This window comes from Brassica napus, chromosome A6 (genome assembly GCF_020379485.1).
Source record: "Brassica napus cultivar Da-Ae chromosome A6, Da-Ae, whole genome shotgun sequence".
Taxonomy (NCBI): Eukaryota; Viridiplantae; Streptophyta; class Magnoliopsida; order Brassicales; family Brassicaceae; genus Brassica; species Brassica napus.
Genome location: NC_063439.1, coordinates 19,518,514 through 19,534,523, shown reverse-complemented (window position 1 = coordinate 19,534,523; position 16,010 = coordinate 19,518,514). Strand labels below are relative to the sequence as shown.

The 16,010-nt window shown below is 34.9% G+C and overlaps 4 protein-coding genes across 8 annotated transcripts; 2 read left to right on the top strand and 2 right to left on the bottom strand.

Moving 5' to 3' along the window:
• Nucleotides 1–1,070: 1,070 nt before the first annotated feature.
• Nucleotides 1,071–2,955, top strand: LOC106348002 (ETHYLENE INSENSITIVE 3-like 5 protein). Its single transcript, XM_013787643.3, has one exon. The coding sequence runs from the start codon at nt 1,224–1,226 to the stop codon at nt 2,679–2,681; it is 1,458 nt and encodes a 485-aa protein (XP_013643097.2). The 5' UTR covers nt 1,071–1,223; the 3' UTR covers nt 2,682–2,955.
• On the bottom strand, nt 2,869–5,794 carry LOC106348001 (type I inositol polyphosphate 5-phosphatase 5). Its single transcript, XM_013787642.3, has 10 exons — nt 5,566–5,794; nt 5,304–5,433; nt 5,114–5,191; nt 4,857–4,944; nt 4,669–4,773; nt 3,968–4,577; nt 3,699–3,892; nt 3,519–3,627; nt 3,284–3,432; nt 2,869–3,211 (listed from the first exon to the last, which is right to left on the bottom strand). The coding sequence occupies exons 1-10, from the start codon at nt 5,623–5,625 to the stop codon at nt 2,995–2,997; spliced, it is 1,740 nt and encodes a 579-aa protein (XP_013643096.2). The 5' UTR covers nt 5,626–5,794; the 3' UTR covers nt 2,869–2,994.
• A 475-nt stretch (nt 5,795–6,269) lies between these two features.
• LOC106348003 lies at nt 6,270–8,799 on the top strand. Of its 2 annotated transcripts, none has more exons than XM_013787645.3 (10): nt 6,270–6,410; nt 6,586–6,655; nt 6,856–7,012; nt 7,102–7,394; nt 7,471–7,545; nt 7,632–7,748; nt 7,842–7,907; nt 8,025–8,093; nt 8,319–8,378; nt 8,472–8,799. In XM_013787645.3, the coding sequence occupies exons 2-10, from the start codon at nt 6,608–6,610 to the stop codon at nt 8,628–8,630; spliced, it is 1,044 nt and encodes a 347-aa protein (XP_013643099.1). In that variant the 5' UTR covers nt 6,270–6,410; nt 6,586–6,607; the 3' UTR covers nt 8,631–8,799. The 2 variants fall into 2 exon arrangements, with proteins under 2 accessions (XP_013643099.1, XP_048590854.1); XM_048734897.1 differs by having other exon boundaries at nt 6,280–6,410; nt 7,099–7,394.
• Nucleotides 8,800–9,291: 492 nt separating this feature from the next.
• LOC106348004 (protein MADS AFFECTING FLOWERING 5-like) lies at nt 9,292–13,669 on the bottom strand. Of its 4 annotated transcripts, none has more exons than XM_013787646.3 (7): nt 13,004–13,661; nt 11,079–11,136; nt 10,532–10,593; nt 10,342–10,441; nt 10,212–10,253; nt 9,976–10,026; nt 9,292–9,713 (listed from the first exon to the last, which is right to left on the bottom strand). In XM_013787646.3, the coding sequence occupies exons 1-7, from the start codon at nt 13,186–13,188 to the stop codon at nt 9,588–9,590; spliced, it is 624 nt and encodes a 207-aa protein (XP_013643100.1). In that variant the 5' UTR covers nt 13,189–13,661; the 3' UTR covers nt 9,292–9,587. The 4 variants fall into 4 exon arrangements, with proteins under 4 accessions (XP_013643100.1, XP_013643101.1, XP_022543287.1 ...); XM_013787647.3 differs by having other exon boundaries at nt 9,292–9,692; nt 13,004–13,656; XM_022687566.2 differs by having other exon boundaries at nt 10,342–10,593; nt 13,004–13,669.
• Nucleotides 13,670–16,010: the final 2,341 nt, after the last annotated feature.

Below are 16,010 nucleotides of genomic sequence, written 5' to 3'. Positions count from 1 at the left end.
AAGAGGTAAATATACACTTATATCCCTTGGGTTAATTAATCCAAACTTTAGGGTTTAGAGTTAAGGGGGTGGGGTTTTGGAATTAGGGTTTAAAATTTTATAAAAAATAAATACTAAAATAAAAAATAAAAATTTATAAAACAGTTTCAAAAATTATTTTTAAACTATAAAAAGAAAATTTGAAAAAAAAATAAAAAAAAAATTCAAAAATTTTTTAAAAAAAATTATAAAAATTTCGAATCTGAAACTATAAAAAAAATTTTATTTTTTTTTTTTTTTTTTTTTTTTTTTTTATTTTTGTTTGTTTATTTAATTTAAACCAAGGATATTAGGGACATTTTACCCTTTAATGAATGTCATTTTTGTGACTTTCTCTGCTCTTTTTGTGACATAAACTTCAAAAGGTGCTATTATTGACAATTGCCCTTCTAAATTTGATATGAATAATTATGATAAGTGCATGCATATATGCCACAACGTCAAACAGTTAGACGATGTTTGACACCGACTTTTATTGTAAAAGAGCGTGGGTTAAACGTGGTGATCGTAATGTAATAGAATGCAGAGGTCATAGAATCCCTAAAAATCCTTCACAAGCATCCAAACTGTCATCAAACCATCCTCTCATTTTCTTCTCTGTCACCAGCTTTTAGTCTTCTTCATATATGATCTATAATATTATTCAGTGGCAACAGCTACGTCTGAACTCTGAAGTATCCACCGCTATCTTTTCTTTAATAAAATACTAAGAACGTATATTATCAATTGTCATATGACATTTGCTCTTGCATGATGTATAAATTTTATAACCCGCGCGATTTTAGGTTTCTAATTGTTAATTCCCGAAGGTAACTCTTAACCGCATAAACACACATTTTTCTTTATTTGAATATTCTAAAACGTTATTTTATTATATTGCTTCCTTAGGACACATGCAATCTTGTTCAGATAAGACCGGCAGATCTTGACACGAGTCTCTCTCAACATGCACACCTCCTCCTTTACATATTATAATTCTTTTTGATTTCAAACTTTTATCCAACGTAACAAATTACGATATATGACACAAGGGTCACGACGTTGCATTACATGTAACATAAACCCCAATAATACTAATCAACCACGTATAAAACCGAAACTCGAGCAATCGCAAGGGATCATTTTGTTTTCAAACACATATATAGACTTATAATTATAAAACTATACAGTATACACTCCAAAAAATGGTGGAGGTCCAAGACATGGAACCACTTAGCCCAATTCAAGACGACGATGATGGCGAAGACGAAGAAGACGAACTTGACCGTGTCAATGAAGACATCAGCTACGACGATCTCAAGAAACGTATGTGGAAAGATCGAAACCTCATGTGTAAGCTCAAACAGCAAAAACAAGATGACCATGACCTCTCTTATCCCTCATCTTCCACGTCACCACCATCTTCTTCTCCCTCATCATCAGCTATCGTGCGCCGAGCAGAAGCCTCACGCCGCAAGAAAATGGCTAGATCTCAAGACTCGGTGCTGAAGTATATGATGAAGATCATGGAAGTCTGCAAAGCTCGAGGATTCGTCTACGGAATCGTACCGGAAAAGGGTAAACCGGTAACCGGTTCTTCCGACAGCTTAAGACGTTGGTGGAAAGAAAACGTTCAGTTCGACCAAACCGCTCCGACCGCTGTTGCCGACTACTTAACCTTAGCGGCAGCTCAGTTGATCTCGTCAAGCGAGTCTCTAGATCCGAACTCGTACATCCACATGCTCCACGAGCTACAAGACACGACGCTAGGCTCCTTGCTCTCGGCTCTGATGCAACACTGCGTGCCGCCGCAGCGGCGGTTTCCGCTGGAAAAAGGTTTGGCTCCGCCGTGGTGGCCGGACGGGACAGAGCTATGGTGGGGAGAGCAAGGAGCGACGGCGTTCGAGCACGGTCCGCCGCCGTATAGGAAACCGCACGATCTTCGAAAAGCTTGGAAAGTGAGCGTTTTATCGGCGGTGATCAAACACATGTCTCCCAACTTGGAGAGAGTGAGAAGGCTCGCGAGACAGTCAAAGTGTTTGCAAGATAAGATGATGGCTAAGGAGACTGATACTTGGTCTCGCGTGTTGAACCAAGAAGAAGCTCTTTTAAAACGCCTCAAGATCTCTGACGACGAGGACGTGGACGAGGAGGATCAAGAACCGGCAAGACTCGTTGCCCTTGATCAAGAACAGATGGGGAACAAGAGAAAAGGTGAGTTTGTGGAGGAGGGAGCAATGTTATCTAACGTATACACTTGTCAAAACTCGAGTTGTCCTTCAAGTGATGTGAGTTTAGGATTCGTCGACAAGAATCTGAGGACAGGACACGAGATGGAGTGTCTCTACGGGACTCAAGAACCGATATACCAGAGTAGTGTTAGCTCGGATGGGTTGGTTCGGCCCATGACAACTAGTGACGATGATTATAGCGCGAGCTCGAAAGGAAAGGACACTATAGATTATCTGAATCAAGACGGTAACTGGCTAGACTATCTCTGGTTTGAGAGGCTACATGATTTTAACTGTTCTGACCAAGCAACCGCGGTGGACTTAAACCAATTACCAGATCATTCTGACTCGAATCCGACCGTTAACGAGGAAGAGTTCTCTTTATGGGACATGGGTTGGGAAGACAGAGATATTTATATGTCTCAAGATTGAAAAATGCACCAACTCGGAGTTGGCCTAGTGGTTTTGTGGAAGTTCGGCTCCCTAGATTCGATTCTCGTTGGGAGGGGATTAAATAATCGGCTCTTGTCCCTGACCTCCGAGATTAAACGGGTCTTTAAGGTGATCATCAAAAAGAGATTGAAAAATGCTAGTTACAATGTATTTAACAAAAGTTAAAAGAATAAACAGAGGAAAAACATTTTGTTGTTGTTTGTGTGTTACTCCAAAAGCTATACAAATCAAGAAATAATACTTTCTTTTAATCAATTTTGTTTTAGTTCAGAAAAAGAATGGTAACAAATCTTTAGTCATAAAAACTATGTCTTTTAGGAGTGTCATCTTCAACCAATCTTGCAGCTGCACTAGAATAACCTTTCCTGAATCTACCTTTGTTCAGACTCTTCACATCAACCTCTACTGCAAAGATTGCACACACCGGTCTGTGATCTGAAAACCGTGACTCTCCTCGAATGTAAGAAAGCTGTTCTATTCCTTCTCCTCTCCATAGAATCCGATCACACCTGAAAACAATTGCACCATTCAGAACACACACCACAGAACAAATGTGAAGTTAAAGGTTTTTAGATAAGTACCAAGCAGGAGTTCGTCGTTTTTTCTTGGACTTGGTGGTTTCTCCGGCGTAAGCATCTGAGTTTTGAGTGTATTTATAGGTTGGTGCAAAGAAGATTTGACCTTCTTGAAATCCAGAGAAGACTCTTCCTGCTCCTCTTTCCATGTTAAGCTAAAGATTATTACAGTTCACATAAGTAAATAAACAGCAAAAAAAAATATTGTTTTAAAATTGATCATTTTATTATACTAACAAACCTGGTCTTTCTCAAGAAGAGTGTCCCAATCATTGTCCTCTAGTAACACTCTTGTCTCTTCATAGGTTAACGCAACTCTGTAATTCAAATCTCCAAGCCAAAGCACTCGGCTGCAACATTCCCAAAACAAGAGTCTTTTAGCGGTTTTTATTTACTTGTGTAGAAAGAAATGGAAACGTACTCATGATCAACGATTCTTTCAGGTGCGCGACAACTAGGGCTTTTGGTGAGTTTAGGGAACTGAGTATGCTTCAGAATCTCAGCTACATCAGCGTTTCTTCTCATCTCATCACCTTCTTTCTCACCAGAAGCCAAATGGCTACACACAAAGCAAAAGCTTGTTTGATGCAGTGACATGCTTATAGCTATACATCCCTGTAAAAAATCACAAAAGAGTTAAACTTGTTATTGCTTGTATCACAATCTATAGAGAAGGGTTTGTGTTACTACCTTGTTCCCCAAGCGACCCATGATTCCTCTTCCAACAGAATCAAGCCTAAGATGAGATATATGTGGAATCAACTCTTTTCTAGCCCACACAGACAAAAACAAACCAACCATTTGTTTACTAGCAATCAATCTGTAACTCATTTGTCCAGGCATCATCATCGTCGTCGCCGCCGGAACAACATCATCAAACAAGAAATTCTCATGAACCCTAAAATTCTCAGGCTCCGCATTAGTGCTATCCGCAATAGGATCACTGTACCTTTTCGACCTCCTACCTTCCCAACCAACGGAAGAAGTATCGTTAACCACCGAACAGTTACAAGTCTTCAAAAGACTTGAATCGACACGGTAGTTTCTGCTCAAGACTTTAAGATTAGGCCTTTGAAAGAAACTTAGACTGCTTGGCGTTCTCGACTCTTCGGTACAGCAACCACTACTACTACTACTACAGGTTGTTGTTTTTGAGGCGGAGAAAGCTGCGTTTGAGTAAACAGAGTCTTGTTTCGGTTTGTTTAAAGCTTGGCTTATTAGAGCTAACCATTTAGCTGCAGGCTCGTTGTCTTCGACTACTAGTACGTTCCCTGCACTTAGAGGAACAATCTCTTGAAACCTGAGAAACAAGAAAAAAACATAAGAGTCAGTACATGTGATATGTAATGAAGATTAAAACTTTATCAAGACCCATGAATCAAGATTCGTACCCACAGATATATAAATCTGCTGTGCCTTCAACGAGCAAGAAGTCTTCGAGGTTAAGGTCGTTGTTAGGTGTTCTCCCACCTACATTCCACGTAGCTAGAAACACCCTGAGACAAAGAAACAGAGGGTTTGAATCTGAATCTGACATAAAATGAAAGAACAAAACAGAGAGATTGGTTGAGATTCTCACCTGAGTTCACGAATCTCTGTTGTTGGTGCCATAGGCCTATCGAAACTTGATAGATTCAAGCCTTCAATTCCAGGGCTTGACTTTCTCTCTAAACGAGTTTACCAAAGAAAAAGAAAAAGAAAAAACAAATCTTTTGACAAATGTATCGCTTTCGTAATCATGTGAGTAATGTCAAAATTTTCAGGGTAGGTTACCAAGAAAATAAAACATTAATCTCAACCACACATTGCAAAAACAAACTTAAACGATCAATGTACCAGAAAGAGTCTTCCATATCATTGGAGAAGTGTTGTCAAGAATCGATTTCTTTCGAGAAGCAAGTCGTCGCTCCAAATCTAACAAGCATGAAGATCCATGAACCATTTTAGAAAAGCCTAATAATAATAATCTATTGTGTTCCTTGAGATGTACGCAAAAAAAAAAGTTTTAAAGAAGAGTTAATAATACCATTGAAAATTTTATTGTTGTCTTCGTGATGATCGTAACTTCCTCTGTTGTTCATATTATTAGATGCATCTTCTTCATGTTCTTGTTGTTTACCACATCGTCTTGATCCGAAAATCTTTGGTAGAATTGACTAATAACCAAAAAAATAATATTAATGGGTTTCACGTCGTGACATTTTCGAAGGGAATCAAAACTAAAAAAAAAGGATTACGGTGGATAAAAAAACAATTGAAGGAGGATGAGAAGGAAAGAGAGAAGGAACCTTCTTCCTCTTCTCGCTTCGGTGGCTGTTCTCAGAGTCGCTATCTTTATTGGAACTCATTCAGCGAAATCTTCTAATTAAAAAAACAAAAAAAAAACAATTTGGAAACAGAGGTTAGAAAATATTAAACTGCGTGTTTAAAACATTAAACTGCGTGTTTAGTAGATCTTGGAAATCGTGTGGAGAAGGACATTTATTTTACTTTTTGTTTCTAGGGTTTGATTTTCCCACGACCATTGAGTATATTGACATTATATTATTTATTTGTGTATATTTTAGATAGAGTTAATGTTTTTTTACTTATTAATTAGTACTAGTATTTTCTATATCGGTTTGAAAAGATCAGATTTTGGCGCCAGCTCCTTCGGAGTGCTAGTGATATTTTAATAACAGAGATATATGTATATGATGTGTACTAGAATTTATAAATAGAAGGTGAATATATGAAAATATTTTCTACTATTTAGATAATATAATATAAGATATTTTCTCAAATATTACTTTTTGAAATGTGTTTTATTGTCACTACTATGTCCCCACTGTCAGTAATAATCTCTTTATTACATACAAAGTTTGTATGTTCCCATCAAAATTAATAAAATCATGTTGATGGTAAAAAAATAAAAATAGATATTTTCTCAAACCCGTCGTCTTAATCTTGTTCACGGGAAATAAAAACTTACCAAGTGGGCTGGATGGGCCTCCGTCAGTAACCCAAGTCGGTCTAAAGATAAAATAACTTTACCAAAATACCCTTGAAGAATCCGTGACCGAGAGTAACACTCTAAACCTCACTTGAATCGTGCCTCTTCTCCGTCAAACCGGCAACGGAAAATCTTCAGAAGGTCAGTGTGATCTAAGTATTACTCTTTGCTTCCGATGATAAGCTACAGAGATTAATATCTGTTCTGATGATCGGAGTTTACTGTTTCCGTCCTAATCGCATAGATATTAAGCGATTCAGCTCTCGTTTCCGATGAGTTTTTAGGGTTTATGATGGTTTGCTTTGGTTTCTTGCAGATTTATACCTCAAACTTCGCAGATGAATTTCAACTCAGTGTTTCAATCTCTCACGGAGCTTTTTCCACAGGTATAAATAAAGCTCTCATCATCATCTCGATTCACTCGGTTTTGACTTGAACTTTATATTATTGTGGTGTGTTATTGACATTTTCACAAAAGACGTTTCAGTCCTTGTATTGTATATGCGACGATTGATCAAAGTAATGTGATGAGCATCTTGCTTTGTGTGTGTTTATTAATCTTTCGTTATGTTTTTTGTTGCTGGAGATTGATGAAAGGATACTAAGAACAGTTGCAAGGGAGCACCCAACGGATGCTGATGAAGCTGCGGCTGTTGTTATCTCGGAGGTTGTTCCTTTATTTCCCCAAGAATGGGAAGTTCATGTTCCGAAAAGGAAACTCCATCATCTTCCTCTCTGCAAAGGTACTTTACTTGCTCTTAACTCTCTTGACTATTATTATATAAACATCCCAAGCTTGAGGTTACTTGCTCTGATTGGATTGTTGCAGTAGAGCCTGAAACGCAACATGAAGACGCTCTGTCTCAATGGCTTCATCCATCTCACCTTCCGCAGAGTTACCTTGCTTTGCTCAACGAAGAAGAAGAGGAAGAAGAAAAATCAACACCTGATTTAAAACCTCTTCTCGATTACGCTGTGAAGAAAGTGGTTCTTCCGAGTCGTGATGCAGCGGCTGGTGCACGACGAGAAGTCCGAACCATATACTCAGCCTCTAACAACACTGCTTCTTCCGTGGTCAAACCTTCTATCCGTGTGCAAAGCCAAACCAACAATGAACAACTCTCTGTAAGTGTCTCGATAAGGCCTTTCTTTTGTTTTTTTTTAATCATCTATTCCTAAAAGTTTGCATCTTTTATGTCAGGGAAGTAGCAGCAAGGTTCCTGTGGCTGGACGTTCCTCACGCAAGGCGGCGCACCCATGGTCTAACTACTCTGAGGTCATCAAGTTTATCGCATTATTAAAGTAATGTCTGATCTGAAAAGCCCTCTCTTTTGAGGAGCTGACAACAGTTTATTTTGCCAGAAGCTGAGAAGTTGGAAAAAACGAAGCAGTGACTTCTCACAGCTTCATGGCCAATGCAAATATGTACCCTCTTGGCAATCTAACCAAAGCAACTGCAAAAGTTATACCACTGAGCGTGTACGTTCCCCCACATACAAAGCCAAGATCATGATTTGTGATTCCAGCTGTTGTTTGATGTTATATAAAACCATTTGTTCTCTGTTGTACCAGGAGCGCAAGCAGCGAATTGATGACAACATCAAGGCATTAGCGAAACTGCTCCCGCATGAAGTCAAGGTAGAATACTAAACATTGCTATAACAGTCTTCTTACACCAGGGCCTGCCACATATAACTCGTCCTTAATCGTGAGAGATTGAAACAAACTTAATTGATATTGTCTCTGACCTTGTAGGAAGATAGCTCTGAAGTGATACTGAATGAAATTGTTGATCATGTGAAGCTTCTTCAGCTAGAGATGAAGGTACTCTCTTGCTTCTCGTATCTTTTCGTTGTTCTCGCCTTGCTTATGGGTTTCAGAAGGATGAAATGAAAGACTAATCCACATTCCTAATGACCAAACCAAAAGAATACAAATCTAAACTCAATAGTGTGATGGAAAATGAAATCCAAAACCAACAAAACTCTGAATCAAGATCTCAAGAAACTTGCTGATGTGACAAGTTGGGTTTATTATGGATATATATAGGAACTAAGTCTAAACAGGTTGGGAGGAGAACCAATATCTCATCCTATGACGTTCATTGAGGTAATGCAAGTGAACAACATAATATAGCAAACATATACTTGTCTTTCTTTCAAAATGAATACGTTGAGAGATGCTTTGGTTTGTTTGGTATAGGGATTTGGTCACTACATCCATCACGAGGAGATGATGACAAAGCCTCTGGAGGAAATGATGGAAGATCTGCTCGCAAATGATCCTGATGCTGCGGCTCGCTTGTTGGAGAGCAAAGGCCTTTACTTGATGCCTTTGTCCTCAGTCCAAGACTTGTGCTGAATCAAACACATAAAAGTTAGTGGTTACGATAGTCTTACAAAGTTATTAGGACACTGGTTTGTTTGTTGAATCAATGGTAGTTTTGTCAACATACTAATTTCAGTACATGTTTAGGAACGTTTATATCATCGTTATTAGATCCCCCCAGCAAATCAATAACTCATCTACATTTTATTGTCTCAAATCGAACAAGAACATCTTTTAGTATTATGGTTGATCGAGCAATCTCACGTCTTATGATCATTAACTAAACCCATATAAGATGTCAGAAAAAAAACAAAAAACTAAACCGATACAATTAATGTTATTACTGGTTTGGTTCGGTTTTGATGTTCAATTTGAGTTTATATAATGCAAGTTGAGATTTTACCGAAACTAAAAAGTAGTACGATGGGCCGTGATCTGGACTTGAACCAATGAACTATGTGACAGCTAGCTAATAGCCTCAGACGAGTCCTTTTCCTGCTTTCCGCCCAAAATCAATTTCTTTTTTTTTCTCTTTTAACTTTCTTTTGAAAAATACAGGTCTTCAGAGTTATCTGGTTTCATTATGATGTTTAGTATATTTGTTCTCCTTTATAAGAAACAAACAGCTAAATCCATTACAACGAATATGCTATAACTTTGTCACGAAGGTAAATATGATCAACTAGCAATTAAATAACAAAACTAATAATTTTTGCCTTTGTTTCTTCACGCTGAAGTCAGCAAAGCTGTTATAAACACACCAATTTTCTACGTTCAGACAAAACAAACGAAGCTGGGATCCGGTCTCCGAAGGTAAACAGCAAAGATCGGCATCTTATTTGATGTTTTCCTTTAAATCTTTTACGTATCACAGGGGACGAAGAGAGCTTAGGATATGTAGTAGCTTCTTCATGGTTTACAAATCTGATAATTTATTTTACAATTTTATTTGAAACAGGATGGTGAAAAATTCAGCTGTTATGATGGTGGTTACTTGAGAAGCGGAAGAGTCTCCCGTGGGTTATTGCCGGAGCTATATTCTAGTAACATTGCTCTTTCATCCTCTGTCTCCAGAAACTCCTTCTCCTTCCCCATCTGTAAGAAATTTATTTGTTTCTGCCAATAGAGATACTAAATACTAAACAAGTAACCTAAATCTTAAAAGCATGGATTCTTGGTTCCATTTTTTCTTTTTAAATATCCAGATGACCATCATCAATTTTCTTTACTAAATCTGTTAGAAATTTCCTCACATACTACAAAACATTATCTAGGGTTTTTCTTATAAACAGTTATATGCAAGTGTATCTACCTAATGATTCGGTCGTACATAAAGTGATTAACTATTATTAGCTTCTAGAAGTATAAGAGATGGTACCTCTGCAAGCTGGCTAGCCAAAACCGTGTTCTCGTCTCTCAACAGCTTCTCCTATTTTGAAAAATAATATTCACAATTCCATCAGTTTTCTAACGACGCCTCTTTGGATTCTCATTAGCGTTTCTCTTCTTTTTTTTGAATGAAAATTCTCAGTATAGTGTTTCATTTAAATGAAGCCAAAAATTAGTTATAGACATATACTGGCCAGGGCGGCAAATAAAAACCAATGCACTGACCTTTTCTTGAAGGCTTTTTACAAGCTGCATCATTAGTTCTGTCTGCAACACAAGACATTGAGGATTGTGGTCAAACTGGCAAGGATGATCCAAAAACTGTTAATGAAGTAGACAGCATATCTATATATACCTTCCTAGCTCTAGTTAAAGACAGAGCAGTCTTGAACTGCTCTTCCAAGAATATTAGAGACTGTACGCTTATATTATCAACGTTCGCTGCTTCAATCTTGCTGCATATACAGTCATAGATCAGCAAAAGAGTAAAAGAAAGGGGAAAAAAAAGGAAGATGCAAAAATTAAGATGGAGTCTTAGTGCTAACCGTTGGACTGTTTCTAGTAACTCATTGAGTGAAACGTAATTCTGAGTTTTTTCTGTGAGATCCTGTCATGAGAAAAAGCAATCGGAATAGTCAGAAAAAGTGTATTTCCTAGAGAGAAGAATTATGTTTGGTATACATACGATCGTAGACCTCTTCTAATACATCAGCGGCAGTGAAAAATGACATTAAGTCACTATGTTAAAAGTCACTACATAAAGTTCACTCTATGCATTTCTCTCCACGATGTTAAGGCACTACGAAAAGTTTAGCTCTAAATATGTCTTTAGACTTGTATTATATAGTTCCTGATTTTATACTAGCTAAGCTGATATACTTCATCTCAATTACATATCCTTAGATGACAAGATGTGATATTTAACCCCCGATATCTAAGTTTTGTAGAGACAAGTTTAGAAACTTGTCGTAGAGTTTCTAGTGCAATAACTGCAGTGAAAGACAAAGTACCTCTATGCTGGTCCGTCTTTACAATGTTAAGGCACTACACAAACCCCTTCCCCCGATATGCAAGGGTTTAAGGAAATCTTACCAAGGTTTTAAGCTTATCAGCATGTTGTACTTCGTAATGCTTGAGAATCTTGGCCATGCTGGAGAGAGATCAAGACAGAAACAAAAATGCATTATAAACAATCCATTCCAAAACTACAGAACATACATATTTAACTTCGACAGAGAGACATGGTATAAATAGCATCATTTTGTGTTTTACTAATTTAGTTGTAGTTTTGATAACTGACCATACTCGTAAATAATAGCATATAAGGTTATCAATTCTGCTAATCCAATCTAAAACCATATTTTATATATTGTGATGGACTTCTTTAGTTTTGAAGTTTCAGTAAACGAGCTTGCCTTACATTTTATCAAATGCATATTTTTGGGTATATATACTGCTTATAAGGTTGTTCAAAAAAAAAAAATACTGCTTATAAGGAAGTGTTCCAAAAAAAAACTGCTTATAAGGTAGTTCTATATCAAAAAAAAAAAAGAACTTTAACAAAAAAAAATCTGTAAATTCAAATGTTCTTCGCAATTAACAATTCTAGTTACCACTAGAGCCCATCTCTAAGTTTTGGTTAGATATAGCTGAATTCAGAAAGACGTAGAAAGGTTTTGGACATGTATGCATAACACAAACAATTTCTTCATATAAGGTTAGTTTTATGCATACATGTCCAAAGCCTTTCTATGTCTTTCTGAATTCAGCTATATCTAACCAAAACTTAGAGATGGGCTCTAGTGGTAACTAGAATTGTTAACTGGGAAGAAAGCAGTTAAGTCTTCAAAGCTAAACAAATGATCTAATAACAACAGTCAGAAAAGAATGATTGGTACCTTTCCTCTTGAGATAAAATCTCAAAGAAAATGTTAGGATTTGAGCCCAAATCAAGCCCAAAAATTACCACGAAAACTGGTTTTATGTGTACGTGAGCCATTGCGACATTTCAATTTCTAGAGTGAATTTGATTCACTTGATCTTCTTGTTGTCAAAATCATCCCAAGTTGTGATGTGAAATCATGGAATTAGCAAGGCACATCAGAATGCAATCTCAAGTCAAACACAGTTTGGTGTAGTTGCCACTAAAATAAAGAATCAAAGGAGCTACAAAGCAAGTAGGTAGAACTACAGTTGTATTGTTAAAATTGAAGCAACCAAAGAAATGTCCTTCATTAGTCCTATATATAATTCGTGCATGTTAGCTTGCCAATTTAACTTAAATACTTTTATAATCAAGCAATGCTAGAAACTTTAGATTAGGTGACAAAGGGTCACATTCCCTTTTCCAAATGATACAAGATCAAAGTACTGAACCAAATGATTGTACAGTTCAGTAGATAGATCGAGGCTCAGTTTCTTTGGTCCATGAGATCCAATATATAACTGAACAAAAAAATGTAAACGCATAGCAAGAAGGAAAACAATTGAAGAAGAGAAAGAAAGAGCTACCAATTAAATTAAGGCATGCATCGCGTAAACGTTATATGGCACAACAAACTTACATTTTAAAGGGGGAGAAAATCAATATCTTACAGCTTGTGTGATTACTATCAGTTAAATCGTTTCAAAACACTAAATTGAAAGCCCAAGAAAAAAACACCAAACAACAGAAAATTAAGATGATTTGATCCCACAGACAACAAAAATGTACGAATTACCACGTGTAGAACAAGTTCTCCAAGTACATGCAATACTACAAAAAACAAAGAAAATAAAAATTCCACGGCGACGAATTAAAACAATAAAAAAAAAACACAAAACGAAAAACGAGCACCAAGAACACCTCAGGGCATCACATTGTTTCATCCTAAATTTGGTTAAACCAACACATCGATTATGGACTTAGATTAAACAAGAAGATTGCTTCAAAGGGGGCGAGTAAACCCTAGTTTTCTAGCTTCCATTTTTCTCGCGATAGTATAAAATCTACAAAATAGGAAGTTAATTAGTGTTACCTATCGCCGGATGAAGAGCTATAGACTTTCCCGGTAGAGGAAACGATGAGAACAGCAACGGAGGATCCACAGAGAACTGAGAGCTGGCGAGCTTTCTCTATGAGACCATTGCGTCGTTTACAGAAAGTAACTTGTCGACTGCTTTTGTTCTCAATTCGTTTGATCTCCACTTTTCTCCTTCCCATGGCTTCTTTCTCCGACCAGTCTAATGCCCTAATTTGATTCTGATGTCTGTATGACTGGCCGGAGACACCTGAACGTTTTCACATTTATTATTTTATTTTTTATTCCTTTTTTGGGGTGAGCAAACTTCGAGTATGTATGTTTGTTCCCTTTTGTTTTGATACCGAGAGAGAGAAAATAACAAAACAGGAAAAAAAATATGTTAAACAAAGCGTTTTAGTCGAGTTTAGACACGTATTAACGCCTGTCGAGTTCCTAACGTCCCGTTATTTTACTCTTTCTAATAAAATCTTAGAATTTGACCCCCAAATTTTTTTGAGAAATTACCACAAATATCACATTTATAGTACGATTTTTCATATTTATGTTAATTATTTTTATTTTTATTTTTAATGAAAGATAAAAGACATTTATATTTTTAGGGTTAACAAAATTCTAATAAATATATAAAATAAATATTTAAAAAAATAAAAAAAAACTTTAAAAATAGTTTCAAACATAATTTTTGATTTTAAAAAATAAATTTTGAAAAAATATATAAAAACATTTTAAAAAAAATTATAAAAAAGTTCGAATTTGAAAAAATATAATTCAAAAATATAAAAAATTAATATTTATTTATTTATTTAAATAATTATTTATTTTATATATAGATAACAATGATATAAAAGTCTTTTGCCGCTTAGTGAAGAAGATATTTTTGAAAATGTCACTTTAATAGTGATAAAGATAAAGAATAGTATCATAAAAGTGGTAAACATCAAATTTCTCCAAAATTTAGTATTTCTTCATTTTTTGTTGTTTGGTAAAAAAATATCTTATTCTATAATGACAAAAAAGAAACAGAACTCAAATACGCAATAAATTTGATCATCATTCAAACGCTTTATGGTTTTTTTTAAATCGCCGGATTAATTTGATCTTGGTTCTCTTATTCGGACTTGTAATCTCCTTTCACATAGATTGTAATGTTGTGTTTTAATAAAATACAAGATTTTGAACCGCGCTTTCAAAACACGGGTTTATTTTTTTTTTTCGATTGATAAATATTTAGTAAATGTAATAGTTTCATATATTTGTGTTTTATTTTATAAAAGACTTAAACTTTTTATCTTTATTTATCGTATTTCATTTTAAATGACTATTTATGTTTAAATTTTATTTCTTTAATAAATTAAGTTGGTATAACTCTGATAAATTAATTTTATTATGTGGTTAATATTTTAATAAAAAAATTTATACTTTTAATAAAGATTTATACTTTTCAATGAAAAAATTCAATTTTTTTTTAAGAATGCTTAAATTATATTAAGAAAAAAAATAATAATTAGAAATAGTTGAAAAAAAATTATTTGAACTTGGACTCAATGGTCCAAAGGAAAAAAAATGTGAGAATTGGATCTGATTTCTTAATCGGCCCAAATGGCCCAAGAGAGATATGATGTGGGCTGGATTTGAAAAAAATGACCCAATATATATGTGTTATTAATATTACTTGATTGTCTTTAATGAAACATGCAATGTTAGTAAACAAAAGGGCATGCTAAGGTAAAAAGGACAATATGATCCTGGTTTAATAGTATAGACTAGATTTTGACCCGCGCTCTGAAACACGGGTTTTTGGATTATAAAGAAAAAACACCATTTGATATGAATTATCATTTTGAGATTGTTTTACATTATTACGTTACAGAGTCGTATTATATCAAAGAAGGATATTTATTTAGATTTAATTAGCTTATTTGAGATTCTCAATGTATATTTTTATGTAAATTTCTATTAGGTATATGTACTCTATCCGAACCCAAAAATTTGAACCAAAACTGATCCAAAAATACATATTCAGTTTGGTCAATTTCTAAAACAAAGTACTTATTGGGTATACTTTTGAATCCGCGGGTCTCGGTTAAGTCCGAGTTTTATCTGAGACTCGATCGGCTAAACAAAGTACCCAATTGTTTTGTGTATATTAGGCATATTTGGATATTTAAGATTGGTATTATGGATATTTTTAAGTTAAAAGATGATGCTATCAAAATTTACTTATATATATCAGGTATTCAAGTAAAATTTTGGATATTTTATGTTTTTTAGTTTATATTTTGGGTAAAGTTTTGGGTTATATAATCTATTTGAACTTTTTAGAGTTTTGTTTGAGTTTTCAAAAAAATTTATGTTTCATGTATTTTTGTGTTTTCGGGTATTTTAAATCTTTTCGGGTTTTAAATATTCAAATCGGTCAGATCCGTCATGTAACCAAAAATTATAGTTATTTGAATTACGAATCTGAACCGATCCGGAACCAACCCGAATCCAAACTGAAATTTTCAAATATCTAGTTGGTTTAAATGTCTAGGACATAAAAGGAATCGATCCAACTTGGCCCGAAGACCCAAATATTAAACTTTACTCTCTCTCATTATATTTAGTGTGTATTTTATAATATTTTTATTTGTTGAGTTGATAAGACTTAAGATTTATTTAGCATATTTTTTAAATTTAGTATTGCAGTACCAAATATATAATCTAATAAGATAATATGAAACCTTCTACATTGATATAATTTGTTTTGTTAATAGTGTTGATATTGGTATAGCACGTTAGTTAATGATAGATGTTATAAGTTGTAGATTCTATAAAGGTTAATTACGTTTGGTATTATATGTAGATAAAAAAATAGATCCAAACAAATATTAAAATTAAAAGGGAGATTACAATATATTTCTAAATGTTGGAAAATATTATTTGGTTGCTATATAATAGGAGTTCAGTTATAATATCTAGTTATATGTAATAGGTTGGACTGAAAATGAAAGGATGCAAC

What these genes read in the sequence shown, in the direction of transcription:
- LOC106348004 (XM_022687566.2), bottom strand. Translation starts at nt 13,188, where the DNA reads ATGGGAAGGAGAAAAGTGGAGATCAAACGAATTGAGAACAAAAGCAGT. An exon ending in AGCTCTTCATCCGGCGATAG is followed by an intron (nt 11,137 to 13,003) that starts GTAACACTAATT and finishes ATCTCTCTCCAG; the next exon opens with CATGGCCAAGATTCTCAAGC. An exon ending in TGGCTAGCCAGCTTGCAGAG is followed by an intron (nt 9,714 to 9,975) that starts GTACCATCTCTT and finishes CTCTATTGGCAG; the next exon opens with AAACAAATAAATTTCTTACA.
- LOC106348001 (XM_013787642.3), bottom strand. Translation starts at nt 5,625, where the DNA reads ATGAGTTCCAATAAAGATAGCGACTCTGAGAACAGCCACCGAAGCGAG. An exon ending in ACAGAGATTCGTGAACTCAG is followed by an intron (nt 4,774 to 4,856) that starts GTGAGAATCTCA and finishes TCTTTGTCTCAG; the next exon opens with GGTGTTTCTAGCTACGTGGA. An exon ending in GAAAGAATCGTTGATCATGA is followed by an intron (nt 3,628 to 3,698) that starts GTACGTTTCCAT and finishes GGAATGTTGCAG; the next exon opens with CCGAGTGCTTTGGCTTGGAG.
- LOC106348002 (XM_013787643.3), top strand. Translation starts at nt 1,224, where the DNA reads ATGGTGGAGGTCCAAGACATGGAACCACTTAGCCCAATTCAAGACGAC.
- LOC106348003 (XM_048734897.1), top strand. Translation starts at nt 6,608, where the DNA reads ATGAATTTCAACTCAGTGTTTCAATCTCTCACGGAGCTTTTTCCACAG. An exon ending in AAAGTTATACCACTGAGCGT is followed by an intron (nt 7,749 to 7,841) that starts GTACGTTCCCCC and finishes CTGTTGTACCAG; the next exon opens with GAGCGCAAGCAGCGAATTGA. An exon ending in ATCCTATGACGTTCATTGAG is followed by an intron (nt 8,379 to 8,471) that starts GTAATGCAAGTG and finishes TGTTTGGTATAG; the next exon opens with GGATTTGGTCACTACATCCA.